The sequence below is a fragment of the Lutra lutra genome, chromosome 10, assembly GCF_902655055.1.
Source record: "Lutra lutra chromosome 10, mLutLut1.2, whole genome shotgun sequence".
In the NCBI taxonomy this organism is placed as follows: domain Eukaryota; kingdom Metazoa; phylum Chordata; class Mammalia; order Carnivora; family Mustelidae; genus Lutra; species Lutra lutra.
The window spans coordinates 68,008,478-68,036,264 of record NC_062287.1 but is presented as its reverse complement, the minus strand read 5'-3'; the positions used below and the strand labels follow the sequence as shown (position 1 = coordinate 68,036,264).

Sequence of the window (27,787 nt, the reverse complement as noted above, 5' to 3'; positions counted from 1 at the left end):
CAGGAAGGCAGCCGCATCAGAAATGCACATGGCTAGAGCAGTGTGCAGCTCCAACTCCAGGACGTTTCACGGATCAGCCTCCAGACGGGACAGGAGTTTTATTCCCAGGTCCCTCTGCCTCCTCAGTGTTCAATTATCTCTAGGAACCAACTATCTTGTCATCTTCCGGCACTAATCATCAACCAATTTTAAAGACGCTATGAAAAGGGTTACAAGCTTGCGCGTGCCATATGATAGCTGTTACACAGTTAATAAACAGCTTACAAAATCAACCTACTCCGAAGACCTTGCTCAGGAAGCATCACTTTAAAATGTAAGGACTCCAGCCCACTTCATTCACATGCCCACCAACACATGAGAGGAATCCGTAACATTGTAAAAAGACCAGGGATTCAAAAACTCTGCATAGCCCTTACATGCTTTTCCCCAAATATACTTTTCCCAGCACTGCAAATATGTAACACAAGAGAGGAAAGATAGCAATTTGCTTGCAAAATCACTTTTTCAAGAAAAGACAGAACAAAGAACACTCTTCTAGAAAGTCATCTCGCAGATGCTGTTTCTTGTCTTGCGCTATGGGGGTTCACATGACCTCTGCAATTATTAGCGCTGGTCCCTGAGCAGACAGACATCACAAAACTCTGTGATGGTTTGGGAGAAAAGATGGAGGGCACTTGAATTTTTCTAGCCATGATCTCTCATTTGCTTATTATTAGAGAGAGCAGGAGTAAATACAAAAGGGGGCTATTCCAGTCAGGCAACGGCTAATGCCAAGAAGGGAAGGCACATTCACACTTCTCCTGACTTCCCATGTAATGAGTAGCAATTAATTCATCTTATTGTATTTCCAAATGCCAAAGACTCCATTCACATCAAAGAAAAATTTTTCAAGGCTTTTACCATTGTTCATTTTTAAATGTACTAAGCTATATTTAGTATTTTATAATTGTCAACAGTGTTTCCTTTAATTCCGATGTGGGGCTCAGCATTGTTAAAAATTATAGATGAGGACCCAGGTGATTTGTAGGTGTGCCTGAGGACTCTCCCAGGAAGCCTGGCACTCAGGTCAGCTACTAGGTCTGGGTGCTAGGGGTCGGGAGCGGGGAGCTCCCTTCTGATCACAGCCCTCTTCCCCTGGGAGGCAACAGCAAGGGGCAAGAAGTCAATCTCCTGAGAAGCCAGAGGAACCCACGCCTACAGCGGGCTCAAGTTTGCCTCCAGACTGAGTATCAGCTCCCACCGCTCATTTGCCCTGTTTAATGCAAACATGCATGAAGAGGGGGCTCCGCTGAGGGAGACAACGCAGAAGCACCCTAAGTCAGGGAAATGAGCCCCCATCCTTGACCAGCATTCTTTGGGGAGACAGCATGCCACTATGCTGAGAGTTCGGGCTTTGGTGCCAGCTGGCTGTGGGATCAAATTCAGACTTGTGACCTTGGGTGAGTCACCTGGCCGTTCTAAGCATTGGTCTCCACATTTCTAAAATGAGGACAAGAACACCCACCTTCAGGCCTGCTTTGGGAACTGTGTTAAGCACTCCACAGGGTGCCCGCAGCCTTGCCATTCAGGAAACTTGGGAGTCTAATGGGGCCCAAGTCACCAGAAAGCCTTAGGAGCCCCGGTCCCCATTCCATAAACTTTCAGCACCACGTTCCTCTCAGGTACTGTCTACACTGGAGGCCTGCTAACAATGGGATGTCTCTAGGAAGGAACACAAGGAGAGAATGAGGCTGTTTCTGTTGCCCTGAAAAAGCAAACCCAGTTCTGGCTCAGTTCATACAGAAAGGGACACACATTCAGTCCCCCAGTTTACACCGGGAGCCCTGCATCACCACACCCCTGGTGAGTGGTTCTAATTCCATCACACCCAAGCACGAGAAATTACCGGTCTCTAGTCTCAGCTTTAACTCACTTAAATTAGAAACAAGGTAGGGAAAATATCGCTGGGGAGAGAGGGTGCATGCCACGAATGCAAAAGAACCCCGTGAAGGTCGGCAGACGCCAGGAGAGGCAGCACGTCATTTCCCGAATGCCACAGCCAGGCCCAGCGTCTGGTGCTGGTGCGGAGCCCGAGGAGGGGGTTGTCTCAGGCTTCTTGGGCCCAGTGACCATGCATAGCCAATGCCTGAGGGAACAGAGGGGCTCAGGGGGCCGTGGGGAGCACCCGTGGATGAAGCAAAGCATGTCTCCCATGTGGACGGGCCCATTCCTGGCTGGAACCAGTGGTGATACCACTGAGAAGGGGCAGTGTGGATGGTGGCAATGCCCCAGCAAAGTTCCTGAACTCTTTGGGAGAATTAAATCAGCAGTCTGAACTTTAAGCTCTCTGCTTATTGGAAGGAATGGCAGACTGGGAAGAATGGCTTGTTCAGAAATCAAATCACAAAAGGCCAGCAGGGCGAGAATGAAGAAAACAGCCCCGGAGAGCACATGTAGCTCGTAAATTAGTCACCAACGACTGGACACAAGCGGACCATCTCAGGCCTTTCCTGGCATGATGCAATGTCAGCAAGTGCGGGCTTTTCCTCAGCGCGAGCCGAGAGCTTGACACAAACACGTCTGCTGCCCGAGATGTATTCCCGCTGAGATTAGGGCAGAATGAAGACCTCCTTTCCTCGGGGTCCCATCTGGACCTGTATACTCCCCAAAACGCACTACACACAAGTGGTCTAGTCCATCCTCTCAGGAGGATGGCGGTCCACAGCGTGGCGGCGGCCTGCAGGGCACCCTTCTGCCGCTGTGAGGAAAGGGAGGCCTCTGGGCAGGGACGGAACCACCTCACAAGGCAACCGAACACAAAGAGATAGACACTCAGAGCGGGAAACTCAAAGTAGGAGCTCTGAGTAGCACAGAAAGACTGCTTCCTGTGTGGACAACACATCTGCATTCATTCTAGGGGCTAGGATATTAAATCCCCAGAGCTTAAAAAAAATAGATAAGAAGAGCTAATGGCCTCTTCGTCCATTAACGGTGAGTGAAATCATTCAAAGGCAGGAATAATTTCTAGAGTTGCAGCCCAGTGTTCAGACCATACCACACACTGTCTTCTTGGACTGCTGGGCCAGAGATGGCAGCGAGGGGAGAGACAAAAGGAAGCGAAACTGCTACGGGGGACACCACTGCAGACACAGCTGGTGACCCAGAGGCCAAAGCAGGGAAGTATGCATCCCTGGAATTCCTAAACGCCCGTTGCACAGACCCAGAGGTGACCAGCACCCTGTAGCCGCACAGCTGCATCTTCTACCTTAGAACCAGAACCGGGCCTAGTTACGCCCGAGTCACCGAAGACCGACCTCATGCCTGGAGAGCAGTGGGCCACTAGGATTCTGTCGGAGTAGGGGCCACAACATGGCACGCCCAACATCAAGACAGGATGCCCTCAAAGCTAAGCTTTATTTCCGACCAGCAGTTAGCACCCTCATGTGTCTCTTAAGGCACTTTGGTCAAGAAGATTAAGGCAAAAAACCTATAAAATTTATGTTTAATGTCCAAATTTCCAGCCTGCTGGCCACAAATGCCTTGCATTTCCTTATCCCATCTTAGAAGGCTCTTGAATCTCAACTGCACTCTGGGGACCCCTTCACCCCTTCTCCCTATTCTACTGTCCCAGTTTCTCTGCTCCTGGTTCTTCATCTCTTTGCACCAGGCCTCGACCACTTCACCGTTCCCTCCATCTGCTTGCCCCTGGCATCCCTCCCTTATGGTTACAGTTTGTGTCCAAGGTCAGCCCAAGTTGTTGGTCAAGTCTATCTTGGCTTAGGCTGCTATACATCGTAGAGAAAGTCTCATGTTGGTAGCAATGGCTTTAGCACAAACTCAGAATAAATGATGAATTAAAAACCTAGATTCATTTCAGGACAGGGCAAAAGGAGAAAACAGTTTTCACTGGATTTATTTTCTTAAGGAAATAAGTGGCAAGGAAAGGTACTTTGGTGGAGGGTGGGGAGAAGAGAGAGATTGAGACTAGCTGGGGAAGGGAGTTGGGGAGAGGAAATTAGGAAAAAATAATGGTTTGCCATTTGATTCATTCCACTGAAAAAAAATTATTAAAGGAAAAATGTCCTAATGAACATGATCATTTCTGCTTGGTATGGACATAAATATAGCACTTCTCTGCACTTTTTAACTCGTTGTATTTAAAATGTAGCAACCCAAATTCAGAGTTCATTTTGATGTAATTTTGCTAGTGAATGGCTATGACTTTAAGAGAACCTGACCTTTGAAAACCTAGTTGCATGCTGCTACTGAAAAGTTTTGGTGTACACTTTTCAGACTCAGTACACGTTTCAGACTCAGTAAGGACAGGAGTTTGAAACATAAATAATCTATTCTTCAAAAACACTGAGGAAGGAAGAGTTCACGGCAGCCCCAGCACACTGGTGTGGGAACCAGCCGTGGAGCGGGGAAGCGCTAATGTGAGCCACTGAGCTGGGCCCCGGGAATGGGGGGAGGGGGGCGCGTGTGGCTGCCCTGTCTAGGCCCTCACCACTCTCTCAGACGACAGCACCCCCTGATTTAGGCTCCGTGCCTCCAGCTCTGCCTCCCTCTTGGCCATCCCTCTGAAGAGAGTGGGAGAGAGCTTTCCAAAGCGTAAGTGTGAGTGCTTCCCACACGCTCCCCAAGGCCGGGAGGTGACCCTCACCCTCCCATAGATGACCCAGGACCTTCCTGTTAAGTTCCTCCAGTCTCGTTCCCATCCCATGCCTCCAAGTGATGGTGTTCTTGGTGATTCCCCAAACATCCCCATATCTCGGGGGAACTGTCTTGTCTTCCTGAATGCCCAGTTCTGATGGCACCCCCTCCAATGAGGTTTTCCTTACTTATCCCACACTCAGAACCACCCACTCTTTTCCACTGCAGTCCCCCAGCTGTGGGACAACCTACTGGAAGCCTCGTATTTCTCCCAAATGTGGCCAAAAGCAACAGAAAAGCTTAGTGGTCCTCAAGAACAGACACTCTGCATATTTGACTCTCTAAGCCCAATATCTGCTCAAGGGTCTAGAACACACTGGATTCTCGATGAGAAGTTTACTGGAGTAAATTAATCATTTTTGTGCTTTATAAAGCTTGAATCTTTGTGGTAATCTTAAACCTCCCCCCAAAACAAATTTTGTTATAAAAATTAAAATTAGGGGTGCCTGGGTGGTACAGTCGGTTAAGCATCTGCCTTCAGCTCAGTTATGATCCCACGGTCCTGGGATGGAGTCCCACTTCGGGCTCTCTGCTCAATAGGGAGTCTGTTTCTCCCTCTCCCTCTGTGCTCTATCTCAAATAAATAAATAAAATCTTTTTTTAAAAAAGTTAAAATTAAAGCCCACACATTTGGGGGCAAATCTAGCTCACGAACAAGCACTCTGAGAACCGCTTCTGCAATTAGCAGAAGTCTAAAGCTGACCTTTGCAACTTATTTTAAACAGATTTTCAAGGGCTGGACTATGACCCAGGAATGACCACTCTCTCCGTGAGTGTGTTTTCTTCAGAGGAATAGGGTAGAGCTTGCTGCAGGGCACACGCTGTCCTGTAGAGGCTGCAGACACAGCTGAGAGGAAGTCACCTCCTTGTCCCTTTGCCTCAAGCAGGGTGGTTTTCAAACCTTATTCAGTGGAACAGCCAAAGAGGCCATTGCTAAAGATAAAAGAGCATGAGCTTCAATCAAAACAGCATTTACTCATTTGGGGGTGCCTGGGTGGCACAGTCTGTTAGGTGTCTGACTCTTGGTTTCGGCTCAGGTCCTGATCTCAGGGTTGTGAGATCAAGCCCTGTGCCAGGCTCCAAATTCTACTTGGAGTTCACTTCTGATTCCCTCTCTCTCCCTCGGGCCCTCCTGCTCCTGCTCTATCAAATAAATAAATCTTAAAAAAGAAAAAGAAAAAGAATAGTGTTTACTCATTTATATATTAAATGTTTTGACTAAGATTTCAGTCTGAAGTATGAGTTTGTGGCTTAAAAAAGGCTGGAAAGTGACTAGCCTCAAGGACTCTAGCACACCCTTCTCCGGGAATGGGCGGCGGGGGGGGGGGGGGGGGGTCCTAGGCATTTGGGCTCACGTGGAGGCCACACTTGGCAGTGGTCCTAGGTCTGAGCAAACCACCTTTTTCCAACTCCAAAGTAGGACCAAGAGATGAAGCTTGGCTTCATTTTTCAAAGGAGGGCTACCGGCCTCCGTCCACCACCAGAGAATAGAAATCCTTGACTTGGAAGCATACGGTCAAGTGACCAGTGGCAGGCTGAGGCTGGCAGGCAGGGACAGGTCCTGAAGTGGCCAGTCGCCGGCCACCTTCCCTCCAGGAGGCCTTGCCACATCTTCTCAGGCAAACCACATCTCTGTTAAATCTCGATACTTCCTGACCCCCACCGCCCACCCAGAAGCTACTCTCATCGCCTGCTGGGATGACTTCCACCTTCTGTGGCAACTTTATCTCGTTAGTTCGTGTGGGAGGCCAAGATGACATGGCTATCAGCCTGACCCCACAACGAACTCAACCGGGAGACTCAGCCCTGCCTCCCACAGATGCGCTGTTAGACTCCAGAGCTGAATGAGGGAGCACAGAGAAACAGGCGCCATCAACCTCTCCTATAAGACCACCTCCCGGGTACAGCTGGTCAGGAAGGTTAGGGAAGGTGTCTCTAACATCAAACACCCATGGGCAGTGAAAGCGCACCCTCTCTGCAGGCAGGCGACAGCTGGTCCCATGCTCCTAGACTGTCTTAACGTCCTCTGAGTGGTGACACAGCAGCTCTGTGGCTAGGACCTCACTGCCCTGAGTTACGGGTGACTGCCACAGGGTCAGGCACACACGAAGCCCACACCTGGACCAAGGGCTCTAAGTTAAAAATTCACCTTGCTTTTAAAAGGCGGGCACCAAGGAAAAGGTCAGTAGCAAGAGCTACATGCCCAGCTCCAAGGGACGCGAGGGGTGACACAGGGCTGTGCCGGCACAAGGCCTTCTGCTTAAAAACCGTCTCCCACCTCCACTGGACACAGCCCTGCCTGAGAGAGCAGTGGCTTATGATTCAGAAAGATCTCAGTTCAAATCCTGACAGTGACGTGTGCTACGCTTGGGGAGCTCCGGGCACATCAATTAAACTCCTGGAGCCCTGGTTTCCTCAGTGTTACTCCTTAAACTCTCAATAATGGAACTGCCTTGGCAGCGAGCTCAGTGGAGAGACCGTCCAAGAGACCCTCAGCACACTTGACTCCTGTCTTTGCATTCCCACCACCACGCGGCATGTTCCTAGGATTCCCTCCACGTTTGTTCTTGGCTCTGTCTGCTAACACTTACCATCCCACAGTGCCCTGTACTTCCAATTCCCATTTCCACGGCCAGCTCTGTGAATCGGGGGTTGACTGTTCAATGCCCACCATGATGAACGCCATGCCCGGAACGCTCAACTGGTATTAGCTGACAGGAAGAACAAAGGCCTCCCTTCTTCCAAGAATAATGTGGCAGGGAGGAAGGCAAGTAAATGTAAGAAGATGCAGGTGGCGCTCAGAGCTGAAAGGCTGAGCTGGTTGCTACCCGACCACCCCTGTTTCTGCCTCCTCCTTGGGTCTGCCCCCAAGCAGAATGGGCCAGGGCTGAAAGGAGGGGGAGAGTCACCTTCTCTTATTTAGGAAGAACAAACATAGATATCGCCATGTGTTTGGGGGTACACATATGTATAAAGTAACGGTAAACTGTTTCCGCAGAGGAAGACTCTTCAGGTTCCCAAATGAGAAAAAGAGCCCTTCCCGCATCCCATGGGGATTCCCCTCTGGACAGGAGAGCTTTGTCTGTCACGTACAGGGCTTCTGGTCCAGGGCAGCGGGCCCGGGGCGGGGCGGAGGGGGGGGCAGCAGGAACCACACGGATGGTAGAGAAATAGAGCAATTCATAACATCGCAGATGGGAACACAAAATCGATGTCTGTCAACTTCTTTTGTACATCATTAATTCGTTAGCGCAGAGAAACCAGAAACAGAGTCAGGACTTGAGCAAACACTGGGGTAGTTGCATCCACATAGAGAGGACGGCACCCTTGGTTAAAAAGCAGGATCTATGAGGTTATCTTAGTCTTCCAACTAACTGCTCAGCCAGTGCAGCTAAAAGCCAGCCACCATCAGCCACACGTGCAAGCGAGCGAGCATGCTGCCCACTGCAGAGGGCCACCAAATGCTCCTCCCTGGTCACTAGTGCTGTTCCACAGCCAGCCTTGTTTGCATAAAAGAAAAAAAAATTTAGGAGGACTTTGGGAAGGATCCCAGTGTCGACCGTTCGGTGCTGTGAAATCACACTTTGTTCTTTAGGTTTAGTACAAAACAAATTTAATTAATGTATGGGGAAAATCAGAACAGAACAACCACGAGAAAGGTAAGTGGGAAAGGAAATGATATGGGCTACAAACTCATTTTTATTAGAAAGCAAAGCACTTCTGTAAACTATAATCCCTCCGTATTTCTAAAATAGGGCATTATGGAAAAAAAAGTCATTTATGTTTTACTGTAAATCTTGGAAGGGGAGAAAATAAGGAGAACTTGCATTTAAAAACTCTCAATGCCTCTGTTTATTCCGGCAAAATAGATTTTTAGAGACTGGAAAATCAGACACACGTAAAGAACAATTAAATTCACGTATAAATGGAATTGCAAACATGGATTCCATTAAGAGCTTTCCCATCTCTAAGATCTTTTTTTTAAGGCCTCACCTCAATTTATTTTTTTTTTTAAGTAACAGAGCCGTACACTTAAAAAACAGTATTGAGCAATATGGAAGAAATCTGGCAGAAAACCCTATCTGTGTTGAAAGAACACATGAAAAATTACATGAAAAAGACGTGTCTTTCCTAAGTATTCTTTAAAATACATTAAGAGCGTAAAATAACTTCTAACTATTCTTTTAAAGTAATTTCATGGTAACTACTCTGGAAGTTGATTCTTATTTTATTTATTTGCTATTTCTACAATAACTTGGTGTCTCTGGACTTTTTTCCCCCCTCTCGTAGCCCAGGGCTGTTTGGTGGACATTTGAAGGTTAAAAAAAATCATGTTTCTGTGCTGAAAAGTTATCAATACCAGCTCTCTGCTGCATTTGCATTGTTATTAGGGGGACACACACACACACACACACACACACACACTGAGCTTAATGTGAGGCTAGTACAGAAAGAGAGATTAGACACAAAGAAATGTAAACAGCTCTCACATGCGAGGAAACTAGGTTACGAGAATCCCAGCACCAGGCATTCACCAGTCACCATGGAAAACAGGAAGTGAGATGCATAGCAACCACAAGCCAAAAAGCAGGAAAGCGCATACCTTTAGCTTGGAATGAAAATCACGAGATTTCCTTCTGGCAAGAACCTGAATGTGACTAGACACCTGCAGGGTAGGGAAAGGGAGGAAAACAAAGGAAAAGCCTGTAACCATGGAGATGAAAAGCCCCCTACAACTGGGCAAGCCAGACGTACCTTAATGGCGGCTTGAATTTCTCGAACTTTCTTTCTTGCTAAGACCTGTATATGACTAGACACCTACATTGTTCGGGTTTATGAGGGGAAACAAAACAAAACAAAACAAAACAAAAAAAGGAAATCAAATATAAAATCGCTACTCCTTGGGAGGGTTCTGGGGTGGGGGGTTGGGGGGGGGAGGTTATTTGCATCTCAACAAAGCTCTGCAGTTAGGAATACACAGTCCCAGCCAGACACCAAGCCCCCAGCGCTGTTCTAAGCTTTTCAGACTGGGTCATCACTGCAGTGACTTGATTCAGGATGAAAGTTAGGCTGCTCTTAGTTTTCTCACCAGGGAGAAATCACGGGCACAGGATGAGAGGGGGAGAGTGGAGTTGTTTCCTTTATGAAATTTAAAAGGTGGGGCTAGAGGTAAATGAAAATATTTATAGCTTCTCAGTATCAGGAGGGAAAATCCCTTCTTCTCAATTTAGAAGAGACTATCCATAAATTAGCACATTCTGCAGAATCAAAAAAGCTGAAGCTGTCGGTTATATTCTGATCTCATTAAGAGCTCTGGATTCTGTAGCAAATGTTAAAATAATACTGACATGTAAATTAGATCTCAAAGAGAAATGGAAAGACCCAGTTAGCAGAGCAATTTTTTTTTTTGCCCTTATAAATATCTTTAATCCTTCCACTCTTCTGGATATTGACTGGGCGCCAAGTGGATTTGCATATTATTACAAAGCGAAAAGTGTGAATACAGCCAGCCAGCCATCCTGTTAAAAATCTGGGTTGAAAACCACACGATTTGCTGAACAACAAATTCACATTGGAGAGGTATCACCAACGGCTGCCTAAAAACATCCCCAGGACGCCGGGGTGTGGAAAGCCAGCCAAGCCCCGCTTCTGAAACACAACGATTCCACTGGGTAAACAAATTTGCATCTCTTTCAGTGGGACTTGGTTAAATTTAGAAGAGTCCCCCAGTGAAGGGCTTGGGCACATGACCAGAGCTCCTAGACCAGCAGACAGCTCAGGTCCAAGGCTTTCAGCATGTTGGGAATTAGATCTGTCTGTTTCAGAAATTCAGAAACTTCCATTTAAAAGTTCAGCGACTCAGACTGAGAAAGGTGGTTATTTTATTTCAAATACTCTGCTGACTCTAAAAACAGGATTTAGGGTAATAAAAGATCCTTTTATCTTTCAGTTTCAATGATTTTTTTTTTCCAATTTGTTTTTTTGTTTTGTTTTGTTTTTTTAAGTACAGAGAAGCAGGAACTCCCCCATCCTCTTCACCCCTCCATCCGGCTCCTGCTTTCACTTGATTCTCTGACTTGCTGAGGGCCTCTGTCCACTGCTGGGGCGGGGGCAGGGGGACGGACATCCACTGAACAGACAATGCCCCTGCCTCTGTGCACTGGCAGGAGGCCACAGCCCTCTGTGCTGACTCAGCAGCCAGGCTCCTGGCGGGGGCACATGGAAGCATTCCTGGGGAAAAGCTCTCCCCGCTGTAAACACTCGTGAAAACAACTCATCATGGAGCAGAGAACTAGAATCTGCTGCTCACACTTAGCGAGACCACAGCTGAGCTCGCCTTTTGATATGATGATCTTTTTTAAAAAAATCCATGCCAGACAGATCCGCATAGGTCAACGTCCAAAAATAATTTTGTTCTGTTAACAACTCACCCGTGAGGCTGGTCTGATTCCACCCACCCCGGCCCCTCTTCCTTCCTTTCTTTTTCTGTTTTTTGTTAAACCCGAATTTCTCGTCCATTCCAGTTCTGAACTGGGTCGGGGGGGGGGGGGGGGTCTGGGCTGCTTTACATCAGAAGGAACAAGGAGAGCCAGAGCCCTGACAAAGGGCAGAGCAAAATTCCTGACACTGCTCTGCCCAAAGGTTTTTTAAGTTGTAACTTCATTTCTGTCACAGCAGCTACTGACCAAATGCCATAAGCATAAGAAGCAACCGGTCCCTGGGCGCGCACCGTTCAGTATTATGTTCAGGCCAAGACTCACGGCTGCTGGGGTTACTGTCCCATCGAAATGATGACTCACGGGTAATGGTTCCAGGATTTTACAATGCGCAAAATCTCCAAGTTTCACGACCTCCGAGCATACAATCGCGCCCGCAGCTGTCGCGGTGTTTACAGATGCGCAGTTCGGGAAAGAACTGGAGGTATTAAAATATAGTAAAGGAGCAGTGTCTACACTGTCCTTGGAGGAGACGCTTTCCCAGGTATATGAGACCACACAGTGAGGGGTCACTGAAATGATGAACAGTGAAAACTGAGCCAATAGAAAACACCTACAACACTGACGTCCTTACAGGGGACTCCAACTGGGGGCTCCTAGGAGCCAAAGCACAGACAGCCACTGCAGCCAAAATGCCTCGTTGGGGCCATTCGCTGACATGCACAGTGTCCAGGCCCGTTAGTTTACCTGTTTCCTGGTCCTCGTTTTGCCTGTCCTGAGTTTGATGTATCTGGCTATCAATTCATTCCTACCTGAAAGAAAGAAGAATTTACAATAAGATGGGTTACCTTAAAAACAACAACAACAACAACAACAAACCAAAACCACAAAAACGAAAACAAAAAACAGCCTCTGAAAGCAAAAAAGGAATTTAGAATCAGGACTCCTTAAGTGGGAGCTGCACACCTATTAATGCTAGAAAAAGAAAACAGTACAATTGTTTGCAACAATACTTACCAGGGGAAATTTAGCATGAAGGGCATTTAATGATGAACTAGGATTAACAACTGAGGATAGAAATGTGTCTCTTGGTTTCTTTACAGGCTCGTACCTAAAGGGGTGCTCAACTTGTACGAGCAAATTGTGGGGGGCCACAAACCCGTTTCCATCCTAAGTTTTCATGCCCGCTCCTCCTCACCCAGCCTTCTAGTTATCTCCCGTTAGAACCAGTAGAACCACTGGGGAATGAACTGCTCCTACCATGAAAGGAGACACTCCCCACAGGTTGTCACTGTGCGAGTAACTAACTAGACACAAGGTCATGTTCATGAAAGAGAAAAAGAAAAAAAATGACTTAACCTCCTCAAAACTTCATAACCTGTAGGGGAAACAATATGACCCTACCCGGCCAGGAGACGGGGAGGACATACAAATCACCTGACTTTGAAGAACTATACAATGTGATGGGAAAAAGAAAGCCCCGGAGCTAAGTGGGGATGGGTACGACTGATACTACATGAGCTTTGGGGCTCGCTGTAGGGTTTGTCTGTGCTCTCCTACGTCCCAGCACACTGCTGGGCACTCAGAAAGAGCAAATGAGGAAATAACACAGCCTCTGGTCAAAGGGAAGGACCACACCCCCCACCCCCAGATCTCCCCTGGTAGAACTAGTGGCATTACTGATGACCGACCCAAGAGTATGGAAATCTCACCTAATGATTCTAAAGACTCCCTCAGCACTGCCTAGATGGTTCCCGTCATCAAGGCTCTGCCGGCCTGCCCGTGGTAGGACCACGAAGGACAGGATCACAACAGGAAGGCAGAAGAATCATGGAATCCTGGGGCTGGGAAGTGCCTCCAGGTCATCCACTCCCACTAGTAGAAGCCTCAATTCTTAGAAGCCTAACCAAGCACTTCTAGAATTATGGAAGCAATTCATTTTACCTTAAAACATTTTTTTTTGAAGATTTTATTTATTTATTTGACAGAGATCACAAGCAGGCAGAGAGAGGGGGAGGGGAAGCAGGCTCCCCGCTGAGCAGAGAACCCGATGCAGGGCTCGATCCCAGGACCCTGGGATCATGACCCAAGCCGAAAGCAGAGGCTTTAACCCACTGAGCCACCTAGGCGCCCACCTTAAAACATTTTTAAGGGGAAAAAAAAGGACGCTTCTTATTTGGGGCTTCTTCTTATAACTTTCATCCCCCAGATTCTTTCTTTTTTTAAAGATTTTATTTAATTATTAGAGAGAGAGCGAGGGTGGGAACACAAGCTGGGGGAGTGGGAGAGGGAAAAGCAGGCTTCCTGCTGAATGGGGAGCCCGATGTAGGGCTCTATCCCAGGAGCCTGGGATCATGACCTGAGCTGAAGGCAGATGCTAAACCGATTGAGTAACCCAGGTGCCCCTCTCCTTGTTCCTCTTAACAAGAACAAGGCTCTGCACATGACTGACTTTCAGATATTAATGACAGCTTTCAGGTCTTCCTGGAGTTGTACTCAGGCCAAACCTCCTCTGTTCCTGTTACCTGCGACAGCTTTGGAACACTACCATATCCATCCAGGGGACCATCCTTTGTCTAGTTTCTTCTCATAGCCTCTCAGAACCCAGAACTACAGTAGTGTTCCTCCTATGACAAGTCCATAGCAGAAGTCTATCACCTCCCTCATCCTAAATACTCTACCTCTGTTAATGTGACCTAACGCTGCATTTGATTTCGGGGAACCACAATCAACTGTCAAATTTGTATCATTTGAACTCCTAGATGTCTTTTTCATATAGACTACTCCTCTGATAGATCCCTACCTCTGTGCCCAGTATTTTCATGCATAGCTGGGATTTTTCTGATCCAAACACAGAACCTTACACTTATTTCCACTGCATTTCATCCCGTTAGATTAAGCCTATCATTGCAGCCTGTCAGGATCCTCTTGGATCCTGATGCTTGTCTGAACTTACCCTTTCACCACAGGAAAAGGACCTCTAAATTCAGGTTAAAGAACTGCTTCTCCAAGCATTCTCTCTCAAACTTCTGAGAACTACCAATATCCCCTCTAGTGTCATTGGGGTCTACTTCTCCATCTCTCAGATGGTTGTACAGATTTTGCAATTTGTCTCAAAGGCTCACCGACAGCCGAGCCCAGCCAGGAGTACCTAATTACCAGAAGCCAGACCTGAACGACAACATCTGCAGACTAGCCAAGCACCCTCCAGCTCAGGGCCTCCCCGTGCGTCCTGTTCAGGGCTGTCTGAGTGGCCAGCACGAAATAAATCCGGGGTTCTGCATTACGCGCAATTTCATTTGAACCTTATCCAGATGGCAAAAATGTCCCCTGCCCCCCCTACTCTTTCTCCGTGATAAGAAGACAAGGTTGTGTGATGTGTGTGACACATAACTGTAACTGATTGCTTAGAGCCCCTGAATGAATGGTGAGATCAACACCCAGGACAGCCACATGGGACTGCGCACACCCTGGGGTCTATGCATATGACACCCCTTGGGGTTAGTGTCAAGGCAAACTCTAATTAAAGCACTTCCAAAAATTACTACGACTACAGCATGCCCTCACCCAGCACCTGTCACCTGCTGAGCCCGAAATCACAGCCACCATTTCACTGAAACTTGTCGTGACTCTCCTTCCCCGTTCTTAACCTTTCAAGACCCTGTTCCTTCTTCCATACCACATCTGAAACCACGAAGGGTAATTAACTTGGGGTTTGCGTGTTTCTCACCTCAGTACGGAAATCCGCTGATTTGCATTTTAAATTCAAACTCAACTAACTCTCAGCATCTACCTGATTGAACAAATGTTTGTTCATCACTTTAGTTCACATGAATTTTCTAATCACTGTGAGGGCGGCTTCATGTACAGAAATGCTATTTGGGCTTACCAGGTTTTTAAAAATGTGTATTTTATTCATTTATTTAAAAAACAAGTTTAAACACCCTAGCTCATCCTTAAGTTTTAAGCATGACTTCTATAACTTTTATAATCACTTTCTTTTTTGTTTTTTCCCCTAAGATTTATTTATTTATTTATTTATTTATTTATTTATTTGAGAGAGAGAGAGAGAGAGAGAGAAAGAGAATGTGTGTGTGAGCATTACCGGGGCGGGGGGGGGGTGGGCCGCAGAGGGAGAGAGTGAATCTCAAGCAGACTCCATGCTGAGCAGGGAGTCAGATATGGGGCTCGATTTCAGGACCCTGAGCTGGAAATCAAGAGTCAGACCGAGCCACCCAGGTGCCTCTATAATCCTATCAAAGGGCCATTCAAATAATGTTTGGTCCATCTTACAAAGCCATTAAACTCCTTTAAACATTTAAAATTACATATTTAATTTAGAATACATTTAATTCTTTTAATTATTAGAATTGTTTGACCGAACTTCTAAAACCTTTCCTTAAACAACTCTTAGAAACCTAACAAATTATCTTAAACACTCTAATACTGCTTATGAATCTAGTAAGACTTCAACCTTCCCAAAAATCAAGTCTAAATCAGCTACTTGATTTCCCATTTTAATTTGGAAAAACAGGCTAACCTTTTGCATGGGTCAAATTATTTTAAATAATTACTTGAAACATCAAATATGTCTAGATCCTCTAAGTCAAATATTAACACTATGACTTTGCTTCTATTAAAAACTTCTATTTTCAATTCTAAATTTTCCCAGAATTAAAATATGCCTACCCATTATGGAAACAAGTATGGCATTCCAAATGATTTAGGACTACCTTCTTGGCATTTGGGGTTGTACATATTTTGGGGAAATCAACTAGGTTCTGAATGGATTTTTGTCAGTGACCTTGATAGAACATTCTGAGTCCAATTTCTGTGCATTTCTATAGCATGGCTTCCCATATGGGGTGAATCCACATGGTCCAGAGCCCTGGAATTGAACTGTGGTCCTATGGTGCAGAAGTCCTTTACCAAGGACTGGGAGCTCAGGGCACCAGTTATCACTGACGTAACTCAACTGGCAGCCTTGGCTCCGCACAGCATTGTCTTTTCTTATAGCCATGACTAGAGTGTTGGGTATTAGAAGTATTAACCCTAATTCCTGTACTCTCCCTTCTAAAACACACACAGAGGCGCCAGGGTGGCTCAGTCGTTCTGCATCCGACTCGGTTTCAGCTCAGGTTGTGATCTCAGGATCCTGAGAACTGAGCCCTGCATCTGGCTTTTATGCTCAGCATGGAGTCAGCTTGGGACTCAATCTCGCTCTTCCTCTGCTCCTCCCCTGTTCATGCTCTCACACTCTCTAAAATAAATAAGTAAAATCTTTACAAAATAAAACACGCACATAGAGAGTGGGGCTTAATCCAGTCAACTTTACATTACAAACGGTGACTTTCAGCAAAGGTAACTGCAAAGTTAGGTATGACATTCCAAACTAATTCTACTGTCAAGTGGGGACCATGTCCTTTATCCCTTACGTGATGCCTGCCTGGTGCATCAGGGATATAAAGAGAAGATACCTGCTTGTCGACAGGGAGGTCACTGCCCAAGACAGAGCTGAAAGAGCAAACCAGCTCTCCAGGTCCCACCACGACGAATGCCATGAAAGAGGACCTGATAACACGTACAAGTTACTGGCCACAAGTAACTGAGCAAGTCTAGAAAGTCTTCTTCCCCAAAGTCCTGAACATAACCTAGGCCCTGAAGGACTGATGGCATTTTCTCCAACATTTTATTATGAAAAATTTCAGACATAACGTAAGTTTCTTTACAGAAAGAATTCCACAGTGCACACTACAGACCCACCTCCTGGATCCTACCATTCACTTTGTCTATATTCACTAGGACACGTCCTTCCATTCCTCTACCCGTCTGCTAAGCTGTCTCATTTTACTGTTGCTGTTGCATTCCATGTCGCTGTGGTGGTCACAGGCATGGGGACACTCAGACTTCAGTATGTATATCACTAACTAAAGCGATCAGGCGGATTTTGACAGGCAGCACAGAGGGGTGTGGGGGGAAGGCCATTATAGATGGAAGAGCAGCCCTTCCTTACACATATGAGTAGGAATCTGGCACCGGCTGACCCACAGGCTCCCGTGACTGCTGCACACTTCCTTTCTGAGCCCACGAGTTTCTAGATTCTATGGTTGACATGCACATGTGCACTCCTTCTTACTTCTCTATACATATTTGGAATAGCCTATAGAGCTGAGTGGCAATGCCACAGTCCACCACCAAGTGTCAGTACACTACGGCTTCCCCGCGGCATCAAATGGCCTTTGGAAACACACATCCTGATGCTTCTTTCTGTCTGAGGCTCTGCAGCTGCGGACACTCTGGCTGTTCCCATAGGCAGGAGGCAGAAGCAAAGACAGACAGAGCCCCCCCTTGCCGCTTTTACACTGGGATCCGTACCCTGGCACTGCAACCCAGCTTTCATTTCATCTCTTTCTCTTAAAGAACTTAGCACTGTTGGAAATGAACCATCGCGGCTCCTCCTGCATCCCAGATTGCCATGAAACCTCCCGCTAAAGGGATGGAGGAGAGGGAGACCCCGACAAGGGAAAGGCGTGGAGTGTGCACTGGGCTTGCCTTGCCTACAGGGAAGACTGGTTAGCGCTGTTGTGGCCTGGGTGTGTGATGGGATGTGGCCTCAAGGTCATGTTTGAGGCACAGCAAATGCAGGGTCTGTGGCTAGAAATTGTAGCCCAGAGACTCGGGGCTTTCAGAGTGTAAGAGCCACTTTGTAATTGAATGGAGGCAGAGAGCCACAAAGGAAGAAGTAACAACTGGAACCTCCTCTTCCTGGCCATAGCCCAGTGCAGAGGCAAAGTCAGGCCAGGGAAGGGCTGAACAGCCCTGGGGGCGGGGGAGCTTTCACTGATCCACACTGGGCCTCCCTTGGCTGTGAGGGATACCTGACGGTGCCTCCCATCTTTTAACCATGTAAAGAATGAGAATCAGAAAGAAAGCTCAAACGTCTCTTGATTGCTAGAACAAAGCTGCATCAAACAGGGGCTGATGCCCTGGTTGTAACCTTCCGGTCTTCCACATACCCTCCTGAACCCCGACTCAGCCCAAGGGCCCTGCCAGACTACCAGACGCTTCCCTGGTAACCCCCTGAGCTTTCTGAGCTTCGTACCTGCCCGCACAACTGCTTTCACGTCCCACACTGCTCCAGGCCATTTCTGCACACCTTCCAAATGTCTTGTCCTTCAGGAGCCTTTGAGAAGGAAGGGGTCTCCCCTTTCCATAAACGTCCCCAGCCTCTGACTTGGGCTGCTTTGCTGCCGGCTTACATCCTTCCCACCTTATACGCTATCGTTTCGGTACATGTCACAGCTCCAACCAGACAATGGAATCGCGGAGAATAAGGACCAATGACATTCATGTTTCCTGTTTCTCCCTTCCAGGCAGCTCAATGTTTGTGGCATGAGTCACTGGCAGGGGCAGAAGGAGGGCTCCTCCTTCCCTATAACCCAGTTTGACACTGGATCATCGACATAAAGTGAGAACAGAAAAGGAAAAGATGACCCAGTGAAAAGAAGCAAAGAAGATGCCTTCCTCCAGGTGACAACACCGCCGGGACACGGCTCTGTCCTCCAACACAGCAGCAGCACCCAACAGAAAGAATGGTTAAGGAGTACTTTCTCAGCACGGTTCTCTAGGTGATGGTCAAATACTTTCTAGGCATCAACGCTTTTTTTTTTTTAAATCAGCTGAGCTTCATTTAAAGGAAAAAATATCTTGAATGATGAAAGCCAACAGCGAAAAGCACAGGTGTAGGTGACAATGTGTGAGCGAAGCGTCATCAGCCAGAGAGGAGTCTACAGAGCAGGGATGTTTAATGACCCTGTCCTGCCCCATATATAGGGAGTTTGTATCACTGGAGCCCACCAGAGGGGGCAGCAGAGAGTACGAACTCACCAGGAAGGAGCTGGTCATTCCCCTTTGCTCCGACCCTGCTGCCACTGTAGATGCAAGAACGGGGGCGGGGAGGAGGAGAGGAGGAAGTCTACCAAAGCTCATCTGTCACCCTCTAGTCAGACAAGGGACAACACCTACAAGATCACAAGCAACATGCCAGAAGCAGGAGGGCATAAAGATGCCATTTCGCCTTCAAGGAACCTACACCGGGGAAAGACTGACCTGTAAGAATGGGGTCCAGTCACTGTGTCCTTCCCCAGGCCTGCATCCCAGGGGCCACATCCCATTTCTTTGACTGCTCACATGATAAATGCCTGCCGCTCCCACTTCCAGACAGCAAGTCCCACAGGAGCATGGAGCACACACTGGGTTTTGTTCATCACTGTACACCCCCTGGGGTCAAGAACACAGCAGGCCCTCGGGAAATACAAGCTGATGGAATGCATTACCGAATGACAGGGATGGAGACCAGGGTGGGTGGGACGGGGGTACAAAAGCTAAGAGTGGGGATAAAGGGGGATTCACCCCCAACCCAACAGCCAAAAAGAAAAGAAAAGCACCTGAACCAACCCCAGAGCCCTGCCTATGAGGAAGTTTAAACACCAGTGTCTCAGTTAATCCCCGATATAAATCACTGACCAGGGACACCTGGGTGGCTCAGTGGGTTAAGCCTCTGCCTTTGGCTCAGGTCATGATCCAAGGGTCCTGGGATGGAGTCCCACATCAGGCTCTCCGTTCGCCAGGGAGCCTGCTTCTCCCTCCCCCTCTGCCTGCCTCTCTACCTACTTGTGATCTCTCTCTCTCTCTCACAAATAAATAAATTTAAAATCTTAAAAAAAAAAAAAAAAATCACTGCCCAAAAAATCGGCACCCATATGGAAAATCACCAGAAAGGTTGCCAGACAATCTGTTCTGGGTCATCAGGGGCTGGTACTTATGTTCCCAATCTAAAGGTTTACAGAATGGACTGATGGCCTTCAGGAGGTGAACACCAGCAGGTCCCCTAAAAGAACCTGTGTCTGCATTCACCCAGGAGCTCAAAGGACTAGCTTTATAAGAAAGAATATGCAGAGGAAGGCTGTGTTAATTCTGGTTTGTTGGAACTTATCCCTCACATCCCTTCAGGATGCATGGTCATAATGAAAACCCCGCTTCGGGGTGTTCCCATCGGCAACGGCAGCTGATAACGTGATAGGGCATGGGCCCCATAAAACACCATGCGTTCCTTCATCTCAGTGGGACGGCCTACAAACTCCACGTCCACCCTAGACTACCAGGGTCAAAAAGAGACAAGCAAGTAAACCTGTCCAATGTTTCATATGAGATACAATCCTGCTATGCTGGAGAGAAATTCTTTTTGTTGTCATTGCTTCTAGGAGGAAAATAAATATGAATGAAGTCAGTTTTTCGAATGGTTTGTTCTCTAGGAAGCGGTAAGAGATGCTAGAGCATCACTTTTTTACTTCTCTAATGGGTAACTTCACGGGCCTTGATGATTTTATGCCTCTGGCTGTTGTTCTTTGCAGTCCCTCCTATACACAGCTACCGACAGAGCATAGCCTGGTTTAGCCACTCTACTGCCCCCTGACCTTCAACGGCCCACTGCCCCACAGTCTAAAGGTCAACCTGCTTTAGCATGGTGTTCAGTGCTGTCCCAACGCCTGGCCCGAAAGCTCTGTTTTCATGCCATACCTCATCCATCGTTACCTGAATCCATCTTACTGCCTTCAAAATGCATGTGGGGCTTTCAGTCCCCCGGAACTATCCTGCCATCCTGAGGTTTTGCTCAGAGTTGCAATACCTCTTATGACAATCAGGCGAAATCCTTCTAGACCCAGGAAAAAGGGTATCTCCCCCACAAACACCGCTCCCCCCACTTAAACATGTACTAGACAGGGAGCGTGTGAAGAAGAATGACATCCTGGGAGCCTGGAGCCCGGAGCCCACCTCACAGACCAGTGGTTGGCAGAGACCACAACATGACAAAGCAAACTGACCATAGAAGCCTGGGCGAGTTACAAACGAATCGCTTAGGATGGCTTGGCTCTGAAAGGAGCAGAGACTCACCCTTCTGCCCTGCTCTGCCTGCACTGTGGCTCTGGTGAGACTTCCTTGTGTAACCGACTGTGAGCTCCTTAAAGGTAGGGTGTCTGTCTTCAGCGTCTTTGTATTCTATACACACAAGGTGTGTATGGGATTTAATGGAACCTATGCTTCTTGCTCCCTAAACAACACCCCCCACCCAGGCTGCCAGGGAAGTTTTCATTCACCTTTTGGGCATTTGCCTTTTCTTTTACACCCACATCTGATTATGTTGCTTTCTTGCATCATTAGATCCCTGGTCACTGTAAGAAAAACACACATTCCTTCGTCCAGTACCCAGACCTAACAGTCCATTCCTGTAGAGGGCCCCTCTATTCTGGTACGAGAAGCTTCACAGAGTTCCCCAAGTCCTTGTCATGCTTTTCCATACCCCCATCCCTCTGTACACCATATGTCCTTAAATGTCCTTTCCCTTCTCCTTTGCGTACAAACTCCCCTCATCCCTGTAAGCCCCAACTCAAATATTTCCTCCCATAAGTCTTCTGGGAGCCAACCAAACAGAGTTAGTCACCTTCTCCTTTGTACCCTTGTGTACCCAGCATATACCCTGTGTGTGTGTGTGGGGGGGGGGGGGGGGGTCATTCATCCTCCACTGAGAACTGTGCCTGCTCCATGGAAATAAACATCTAGTTCTAACTGTACACCAGGCATCTGTTAAGGGGTCCTCAATAAATGCTTTCAACAATGAACTGATGAGTGAGCTCTCCTATACACAGGAAAAATGATCTAGAAAAAGATCGTACACAGTGGTCAGCACCGGCAGTATCACCTGAAAACTGTAAGCCCTTCTACAGTTAAGGCCAATTTCAGGGACGGACAGCACAATTATCCAGACTTTCGTTCTGCTCTCGTAACTTGGCACCAGGGAGACCAACCCTTCTCACCCCCTTCTACCCACGCCGACCTCCACATGCCACAGGCCTATGGACCTGGTCCAAAAAAAAGCTAATCTCAACATAAATTCAGGAGAGTCTTGTTAATGAAAAACTTTGCTAAGAACATTCTGTTTATTTATTAATTATCGGGCCTTTAAAGAAGTGTGAAATCCACACATTCAAAGTGCCAGAAACTGTGGGTCTTTGCTGGAGAACGTTGAACAGTGGCGATGCTACAGACTGGTTTCTGTTTTGGATTCAGAAGTAGGGCTGCCTACACTTTCGTCTTCCTGGTGAAGATGTACTTATCAGCTGTGGAATGCGGGCAACTTGCTTAACGTCTCTAGACCTTTCAGTTCCTCGCCTGTGAAATGGGAATAAAGAACCTACCCTGGGGGACTGCCATATCCACCAGCAATAAATAATACAGGAAGCTTCTGGCACCTCGAAGTGATTTTAAATGTTCCTGGGGCTATTACATAATGTCACTGCCCTTGGTTTATATACTCTCATTGCTTGAACTGGTAATATATATAAGGTTTCTGTCCAGAACACCACACCACATGGCATCTTATATAAACCCCCCATGCTTCTACTCTCAGGGTTACTGAAACTGAACAGCTTTTCCATGCTGCACTGAAAATGTTCTCAGAATCTTTGCAACACCCTCAACTTTCAAAATGGTATGGCCACAGAAATGGTTTCCAAGTAAAAGGAGCCCTTTCCTGTGATATCTTCACATTAAAAGGGCATCATACAAGCTACTTACTTGCTACAATAACCTTCTAATTCAGAATAGATTCTTCATTGAATGAGATAGCAGGAATTAGGTTTTGGCCAAGGGCTAAGTGTGGCGAAAATTCTCATAATTTGTGGCAGATTGTAAAATTATCTTTATGAATAGGCCAGCCACGCATCCCCCACTGGATTTCCAGAATTCAGTTCTTACTATAAAAACAACTCTCGCTAGAAGAAGAAAGCCAGACCTTCCGTGGCTCCCGCAGCAGCCGCTGGACAAAGTTGAGTTACCCACGTGTTCCGTCAACATGACACTCACACGGGAATGAGCCACTGCTGAGGAAACAGGCTAAAAAAAAAAACCCAGAGGATTCTAAGTGCCCAGGCACTTGGTCATTCTTTTAATATGGAAACCACGATCATCAAGGATATTCTTTAAAGTGTGTGCCAACTAAACAGATTGAAACTTGAGGGTTAAGTGCAATGAGAACCCCACTGTGTGAGAGGCAGATGCGCAGCAAGACGGGAGGGAGGTGGACAACGGCGTGTGCTGAAGATCCCCTTGTGTGAGCACCAGGGAAAGCCCTGTGCTTGGACCCGCAGACACTTAGCCTTGCTTCACCCCTCCCCCTGCCACAACTCCCAGTTTATGAATGCAGCCTGGGCCTCAACCCGCGAAGACACCCACCCAAGTTACCAAAGGGTAAGTGGTATATAGTTGGGATCTCCACCCAGCTTTGACTTGCAAGCTCATCATGCCTTAACTCCAGACCAACTGCACCGAAGACAGTCTTGACTCAACACAAGTTCTCTCAAGGTCATTACCAAGTGCTTCCTAAGAACAGAATCTCACGAGGAGGGGGCACAACCCAACCACGAAGTGGACTGAACTATATAGAGACTTTCCGTTCTCCATTCACCACCTACAACACAGGCTGTAGCTCAACTCCACTCTGCATTCAAGGCCTTCATAATCCGGCTCCAGTATGTCCCCCCCCGTTCAGCACCATCCACTGAATATTTTCTTTCTTTTTTTTTTTTTTTAAGATTTTATTTATTTATTTGACAGACAGAGTAGGCAGAGAGGCGGGGGTGTGGGGGTAGGGCGGAGGGGGGACAGGGTCCCCACTGAGCAGAAAGCCGATGTGGGGCTCAATCCCAGGATCCCGAGATGATGACCTGAGCCAAAGGCAGAGGCTTAACCCACTGAGCAACCCCGACACTCCTGAATATTTTCTATATATAAAAATCATCGCATGAAGCACTGCAGGAGATACACACTGAAATAATATGTATTATCCGCCCTCGAGGTGCTTAGAGTATGGGAGGGAAACTGAGGCAAGAGCCCTCATGACAGTAATGAAGGCAGAGTACTATGAGGATGAGAGAAACAACTGAAGAACAGTCCGAGCAAATGAGTAAATAAATAAAAATCCAGAGATGTTTCCTCCCGTGGTTGCCATGCTCTCTGTCATTCACCCAACTACCCTGGCCACATCTGACAGGTCCCCAAACCACGAGCAGCCAAGGGCAACAACACACAGGCCAGTCATTAAGAAGAGAACAGTGGAGAACACTGGGCTCTCTGAGATCCAGATGGCGCGGGGCGCCTGGGTGGCTCAGTGGGTTAAGCCGCTGCCTTCGGCTCAGGTCATGATCTCAGGGTCCTGGGATCGAGTCCCACATCGGGCTCTCTGCTCAGCAAGAAGCCTGCTTCCTTCTCTCTCTCTGCCTTCCTCTCCGTCTACTTGTGATCTCTCTCTGTCAAATAAATAAAATCTTTAAAAAAAAAAAAAAAAAAAAAAAAAAGAGATCCAGATGGCGCAAACCACACGAACCCTCTCAGCTGAGTTTCAGATTAGGAGAGCTAACTCCTTTTTATTCTCCTTTTAAAACGGCACATTACTCAGGGGATAGATATGTAATATATTCGCTCTGTAAAAATTAAAATGTTATACACACAAACCCACTTTGCCAGGGGCTGGGGTGGGGGGATTGTTCCCTGTCACTCTCTGCACATATTGTCCCATCATGTTGGCTTCTATCCCCTCTGTGGGAACAACCCACCGCTCCCATCCCTGCCCTCTGGGTCCTGCCCAAATCTGCTGAACACTTGCTTCAGAGTTGCCAAAGCCCCGGTCAAATGGCACTTTCCAGTTTCCGGCCAGCGAGCCCCCCCTGCCCCCTCCGCTCATCAGACTTCCTGTGTGCGGACAGCACAGGGTTTGCCATACTGCCCTCCTGCTGTGGGTGCCTTCCTTCACCTTCTTGGACAAATTATGAGCTTCTTGAAGGCAGGGGACACACCCTGCCCCCCGGGGCCCCGAACCCCAGCTCCCTGGGCAGGACTGAGAATGTGCTACTTAATGATAACATCGCTGCTGATTTTAGCCACCTCCTGAAAGGGAAAATATTTGAAGAACTGACATCACGGCACACAGGAGGTGGTGGATGGATGTTTTCTTTGAAGAGGCAGGAAGAGAGGGAGGAAGACAGAACTGGCAGGACAGAAATTTAAAAAAAAAAAAAAAAAAAATCATCACTGTGCTCTCATACCCGGGATATAAAGAAGAACATGATGGGGCTTGGGCCTTCTAGGAACCCACGAACCTTTCCTCTTCCTAAGCCCCAAGAAATGTATGAAGTACCCATCATCACAATGGAGATACAGGGTGGGGTAAGGGGAAGGGGAATCATTATTTTATTCCCTAACAGAAAGAACCTGGAAAACGCAGAGCCCTTCCTTCTTCACAATGACCATGTTTGCAATTCTTGTGATCTTCACCCATTTCAGATTTACCATCCTGCCTCAATCCACCACCTGCACAGAGGGTAACACTCAGCATCGGACAGAGGAAAAAAAAAACACATTCTAAGAGACATCTCAACTCTTCCATAGGTAGAACAGGTAAGAAGGAACTGGGTAAAATGCAGATGAACCAGCGGAGCATATTCTGGGTAACCACAGTGTTTTTAAAAGACAAGGAACACACACACAGTCAACATGGATTCACTTGCAAGCTCATGTAACACACACGTTTGGGGTTTGTTTGTTTGTTTGTTTGTTTTAAGAAAAGGCAAAGCCCAAACTACTTATCCTTGCATGACTCTAGCCCTGAAGGCTGCTTTGCAAAGATATCTCCGAGTGAAATTATCCAGCAAACCCTTGTGTGGATAGAAGGTTCCACAAGTCAACAACCGCTTAAGCAGTTTAAACCAACAAGCAAGATGCCCTCTGTTTAAATGCTATGAGCGAATCTATTTTAAGCCTTGAAAAATCCTCTGGGCAGGTGTTTAAGCTGTGTACAGACTGAGCCTGTGGAGACTTCGGGGGTGGGGGAGGGTGGGCTCCACTCTCCATGTAGGCAACATTTTGTTCAGACAGTCTTCCTGCAGCAGGTCATGTGACAAAGGCCAAATAAACAGCATCTGGGGATTTTCAATTACAGACCTTCGCCCAGCATGCCTGCACTGTAATCTCTACCAGATGAGGCTCAGGCCTCCCTATTTTCAATAATTCACACACTGTGTACACATAACATGACAATAAGGGCATTCACGGAGCGGCCTGATTCGCAGATCAAAGCTAGCAAAGGGCCAGCTGTAAGCATGCTCTGCTGTGGGATGATTCGTGCTTTTCACAGGCTTGGAAAGACGCGCCGCAGGACCTGGCAAGCCGGCCTCTTTCCGGTGCAGTGCGCTGAGCAAACTCCGGGCGGGAACCGGGCACAGTCTCCTTGGGACGGCCAAACAGGCGACCAGTTCCGTGCGCATTTGCAAGGACTGGGCAGCTTCAAACTCCAGTCCACTGGACAAGCCGCCCCTCGATGGGGCTCGCCGGGGCCAGTGCAAGCGCCGGGTGGAAGCTCCACGGCTCCCGGGAGAGGGCAGCAGCTCTGGAAAACAAACCCGTCCTAAAAAGACAGTAAGGTTCCTGCACTTAATAAGCCCTCGGCCAGGTGCCCGAGTTTCCAAACCACTTAGTGTCCCACACAGACAAACGAGGAGGGCACAAACGACGTGGAGGTGTATTTTTCATGGCTGTCGGGAGAGCTCCAGGCCTGGGAAATGAAAGCGGACACTCTGCTGTTATTCCCGAAATCCCTACATGTTAACTCAATTAACTCGGGTGTGTGCAGACGACCGCGTGTAGGCACTGTGGGCGTGCGAGCATGCGTGTGAGTGCTTGAAAAGCATTCGGAATTCTCAAGTCCACAACATTCGGAATGCCTAGCGCCCTGCACAGGAGAGCTGCAACTGGAGGAAATGAGGACGCTGCTTCCTCACAGAAAGATTTCATACCCATCAATCAGGGCAGGAACCCAGAGAAAGCTGTAATGGTGACTTCCTCAGCGGCAAACACACGCTGCTCACCAGCTGTGGGCTGTGCATCCTTACCCCCTTCTCACTCTCATTCAGAATGGTTTCCTCTTAATCACAATAATCCCAAAAGTGCTAAAACATATCAATCGTTGGGTAAGCCCTGCCTACAAAGGGCCAGCCGGCTGGCTTTTATGGCCTTGTCCAATAGCAGCTGATACTTCATTCAGTGACAAATCCAATTTAGCAGTGACAAGAGGTTTAGCATCCCTGAAAAAATATTGGGGTTGATCTGGCACTCTGAAGTCAGCAAATGCTGCACTGCCATATTGTTGCAGAGATCATTCTGCTGTCATATTTGGATGTCTACAACCGACTGTCTCGCACCTTCTCTACACTTGCCCTCCACGATCTAATGATAGTGGTGGTTGGTGGTGGCGGGGGCAACAATTTAATTCCTGGATAAAAAATACAGGCTACATCACATTTGGAAACTGACTCCATGTGATTTTACCATCCCCACCACAACACACACACACACACACACACGGGAATAATTGGCTCTACTCTTCAAATGGGAATTTCTAGCATGCTGAAGGAAAAAATCTGTAGGGTGAAATTGATTTTACTCCAACCTTTGGGATCTAAGTCAGCTTGGAAGGGCAGAAGGAGATAAACAACATGTAAACACTTTATCTTTGGATTGAAGTCCATCATATTAAAAAGTACTGCAGG

The 27,787-nt window shown here is 47.5% G+C and overlaps 1 protein-coding gene across 19 annotated transcripts in view; it reads right to left on the bottom strand.

The window, feature by feature from the left end:
- The window catches only part of TEAD1 (TEA domain transcription factor 1), a 262,153-nt gene that overhangs the window by 65,558 nt on the left and 168,808 nt on the right, over window positions 1-27,787 (bottom strand). For 9 of the 19 annotated variants that reach the window (XM_047693330.1, XM_047693325.1, XM_047693327.1 and 6 more), the window contains 3 exons: window positions 11,877-11,941; window positions 9,448-9,510; window positions 9,296-9,358 (listed from right to left, as the gene is read on the bottom strand). In XM_047693330.1, coding sequence (XP_047549286.1) covers window positions 9,296-9,358; window positions 9,448-9,510; window positions 11,877-11,941 — 191 coding nt within the window. Of the gene's footprint in view, window positions 1-7,283; window positions 7,431-9,295; window positions 9,359-9,447; window positions 9,511-11,876; window positions 11,942-24,961; window positions 24,966-25,532; window positions 25,537-27,787 lie in introns of those variants that run through there. The other 10 variants (XM_047693334.1, XM_047693336.1, XM_047693343.1 and 7 more) reach the window with 6 other exon arrangements.